We start from the raw sequence: 4,416 nt of genomic DNA, 5'->3' as shown, positions 1-4,416 counted from the left end.
CTTTTATTTTTTAGGGTTTCATAATTTATTTTAAATCTTATCTTTTTTGAATAATTAGTAATACAAATTATTTTTTAATAAAAAATTAATTAGAATTATTACATCATCAACATGCCCTCAAAATTTTTCATTTTCTTTTTGAATTTTTTTATAGAAGGGAAATACTTGTTTTATGATGTCATCACATTTGCCTTTTATAAGATAGTATAGATAGATAGCAAAGAGATACATGAAGTACCATACATGATGCAGCATAGAAATTATGATATATATAAACTACCATACAGACAATTATACACTCGAAGGAAAACAACAACCGAAAGGACACGACATTGGAATAAACTGTAGCGAAGCCAAAACCAAAACAACTCAACCATGGTCATCGTCGAGTCCCGGATTTAATAGCCAATGATTCCAATCTAGAGACAATTTCTTCGAGCGATTTGATATCCATTGGAAGCTCTTAACTTGAATGTCATTGAACAAAACCGGAACACTCATATAATTCTTCCCAAATATCTTCGAGTTACGGTTTTCCCATAACAAGTATCCCACGACCCATTCGATTGCTTGCCAAAGATTAGAGGTGACACTCGAATTACTTCGTATGCAATTCAACATATCAGTACAATCCGAATAGTGATGCGAATCGTTTTTCCACCAAGAAAATGTTCTTGACCAAATATCTCCTGCAAAAGTGCACGAACGCATCAAATGATCCACTGATTCAGGTTCGGTATTACATACCAGGCAAAGAACTGTATCCATATCAATACCCCGTTTATCAAGTTCCAACTGAACCGGTAACCTGCCCATCTTTGCCCTCCAAATAAAAATACCAATCTTATGAGGCAATAGTTTATTACGCTTGTAGGACCGCGTTGTTGTGGAGCAGTACTTATCAATTTTTCGTTTAGGATGCAGTTTAAAGTGGCCGTAGAGAAGCAGCCATTGTCTTGAAGCTGCCATGACTACGAGTCTTCCTCACAGTTGGCGAACGAAGAGGAAACCAAAATCCCCTCAAGCTGCTGCAACTCGGCCGCTGTTCTACCAGATGGATTCCTAAACCAATTCCAATTAAAAACACAAGAACAACCGGACTTTGTAACTCTTTCTAATACTAACGCTTGTTCATTGGAATCCAACCTGAAATTTCTACCAAACTTTTCGCACAACAAACATTATCAAGCCACAAATTCTTCCAAAACAGCGTGTCATTTCTGTTACCAATCTTTTTAACAAATGAATTACCAAAGCTGATACCCATTTTTTGAAAGTCCAACTCGATCCTTTGAACTGTTCCCCACACTAAACCCCTTCCTGATGATCCCGTTATATTAATTCCACCCAACCCTCCATCCTTCCCATAAATACTTTTTATAAGCTTAACCCAAAACGAATTATTTAATATTCAAAATCGCCACCACCACTTACCTAACAAAGCTAGGTTTTTTCCCCTAAGTAACCCAATATTTAATCCGCCCTTTTCATAAGAGGAAATGATAGTGTCCCAACTAACCCAACAAATTTTATTACTCTCACCCGACCCGCCCCAAAAGAATTTACGTCTCATACCTTCGAGCAACTCGATGACGCCCAATGGTGCACTGAATAAGGAGAACGCATACAACGAGAGACTACTAAGGACCGATTTTATAAGGGTAACTCGACCACCAAAAGACATCGTTTTTTCCTTCCAATCTGACAACCTCCTTCGAAATTTCTCCACATACGGTTCATAGTCTTTAGCCTAATTCATCTTCAACCCGATCGGGAGCCCAAGGTACATCATAGGGAATTTCCCATTGTTACACCCTAAGACCGAATCTAACTCTTCAACTGAAGTATTAGAGACCCCAATTCCGTATACAGCTTTTTGACATATTCACCTTTAGTCCAGAGATTTTCTCAAAACACTTAAGGATTTTCATGAGATTCATTGCATTTTTTCTACTCCATTTCCTGAAGATCACGGTATCATCCGCATATTGAAGAATGGATACCATGATCTTGTCAACACCGATTTCTACTCCTTTTAGAAGTCCAATATCACCCGCCTTCTTGGTAATACGATTAAGATCTTATGATACTAAAATGAAGAGATACGACGATAACGGGTCGCCTTGTCGAATACCTCTCTTTAGCCTAAATTCCTTTGTCGGCGAACCATTAACAAGGATGGAGATAGAGGCCGAATATAGGCACGATACAATCCATGAAATCCATTTTGTTCCAAATCCCATTAGTCTCAAAATGGTTGTTAAATAATCCCAATTCAAATAACCGAAAGCCTTTTCAAAATCCGCCTTAAAAAGTAGACTTTTGCATTTTTGACATTTTAGATCATCTACCACCTCATTTGCGATGAGAACACTATCTAGAATATATCGCCCCTTCATGAAGGCACTTTGTTCGATTCCAACAAGATTAGAGATCACCTTTTTTAACCGATTCGCAAGAAGTTTCGAGATAACTTTATAGTAACTACCGAGTAAACTTATAGGGCGATAATCACTTAAACCCAAGGGGTATCCTTTTTCGGGATCAAAGTGAGATAAGAAGCGTTGCACCCATTTGAGATGTTGTTGTTCGATCATGTAAGTAACTAGAGGGGGGTGAATAGTTACTTAATATGTTTTTAACAAATTTTCGATTGATCACCAAATTCGATTAACTATGATCAACCAATTCAACTCAAACTTGATGTGTGGTGTGTATGTTCATAATGATGAATAAAGTAATGTAAAGAACATAGATACAAGGATTTATAGTAGTTCGGGTGGATGTTAACTAATCCACCTTAATCCACTCCCCGATTACACTAATCGAGATTTCTTGCTTCACTAAGCACTTTTTCTCCAAACCCGGTGGAGATCCGATTTACTCGTCTTCAAATTCTTTGGTAGAAAACAAACCTAATATTTCTATCCCTTTGAAAGATCAACTCTAACATAGATCAACTTGTCTTCACCTTGGACAAGTATTAATCTCCAAATAAGATTAATCAACTTCCTAAGTCCCTTTAAGGAAGTAGATCACTAAGCTAGCATATGCTTCTACTAATTGAAGTTACAAGACTCATACACTTTGCAATGATGATCCTAAGACAATACTAGGACATACATTATACTAAGTAAGCTCACAAGATAAATGATTTTGATTAGTAAGTTTACAACAACCAAATTCTATATAATAATATCATATAATCTTCTCTTGCTTGATCACATTTGAGTAGTAATTAAAGCACTTGTGATCTCTGAAAATAAGCCTTTGAAATATGCAAGAGGGTTAGCTTCAAATTCTCTTCAATGCTTGCCTTTTATAGTGAGATTCAAAAACTAGCTGTTGTCACACGGTTGCAGACACGATCGACCGTGGTTCGACCGTGCGTACTCCAGTCCAAAAATATGTATCCGTTGTATAGTTGTTTGACTCAAATTTGAACACCATATTTTGGAATCTTTACTCCATCTAGCACCTGCAAAAGAAACTCAATATCCTATACAAATACTACATGCATTAAGTGGGTGAGATTTTGTCTTATTGAGTGAAAATGACATAACACTCCAAATGTGGTAAACCCAACATTCTTGGAAAAGTGTCTTGATTGACATTTTGGGTAATCTCAATTTTGGTAAAGACTTAGTTAGGCTCATTAAAGCAATTGGTTCAATCCTAAAGACTAGCCAACATGTCATTAACTTCCTAGTTTTAATTAATCACAAGTCATGTTCATTTTAAGATTAATTGAATGATGTCTTTCTAAAATAAGCATTAAGTATGTAAAGACATCAATGTTAAGTCATACTTAGACAAGTAAACATAACGTGTTACTTAGACAAGACCAAATAGACAATTGACCATTATTCCTTTGTGAAACATTTTACACTTAATTTATTAGAGTAAACTAGTTTCTTGAATCCTAGTATTCTAACTAGTATTCACATAGCAAGCATAGTAATCAAGTTGGCAAATTGATGAGTATTAAACATATTAGCAAGTAGCAAGTAATACTCACACATAGCAAGAGATAGTTATTCTAAAATCAATCATATAGATACTTGCACAACACTATGGTTTAAGCTTTAGCAAGCTTACTTGCAATATAACATATTGCATGATTAATGTGTAAGCACACATTAATGTCCAACACATGCACGAGGGAAGAGAAATCTCTAGTTGGGACTTGGTAACCATCCTATATGTATCTAAGTAATTTTAGGATTACAAGTCTTTACTTATAAACATTGTTCTTCATTTAGCCTTAATTTATCACTAAGTAAACTTTAATTATAATTAGTGTTCTAGTGACATAAGCTTATGTGTGTTGGTACTTGGTGATCATCCTAAGAATGTCTAGACAGATTTTAAGATCACAAGTTATTGATTAACACTTATGTGTTATGCCTAATCATG

At 35.6% G+C, this 4,416-nt stretch overlaps 1 protein-coding gene across 1 annotated transcript; it reads right to left on the bottom strand.

Moving 5' to 3' along the window:
* Positions 1-369: 369 nt before the first annotated feature.
* On the bottom strand, positions 370-969 carry LOC139854277 (uncharacterized). The gene has a single exon (XM_071843591.1). The coding sequence runs from the start codon at positions 967-969 to the stop codon at positions 370-372; it is 600 nt and encodes a 199-aa protein (XP_071699692.1).
* Between the last annotated feature and the right edge of the window lie 3,447 nt (positions 970-4,416).

The sequence above is a fragment of the Rutidosis leptorrhynchoides genome, chromosome 6, assembly GCF_046630445.1.
Source record: "Rutidosis leptorrhynchoides isolate AG116_Rl617_1_P2 chromosome 6, CSIRO_AGI_Rlap_v1, whole genome shotgun sequence".
NCBI classification, from domain to species: Eukaryota; Viridiplantae; Streptophyta; class Magnoliopsida; order Asterales; family Asteraceae; genus Rutidosis; species Rutidosis leptorrhynchoides.
This window is presented reverse-complemented; position numbering and strand designations above follow the sequence as displayed.

What these genes read in the sequence shown, in the direction of transcription:
- LOC139854277 (XM_071843591.1), bottom strand. Translation starts at nt 969, where the DNA reads ATGGCAGCTTCAAGACAATGGCTGCTTCTCTACGGCCACTTTAAACTG.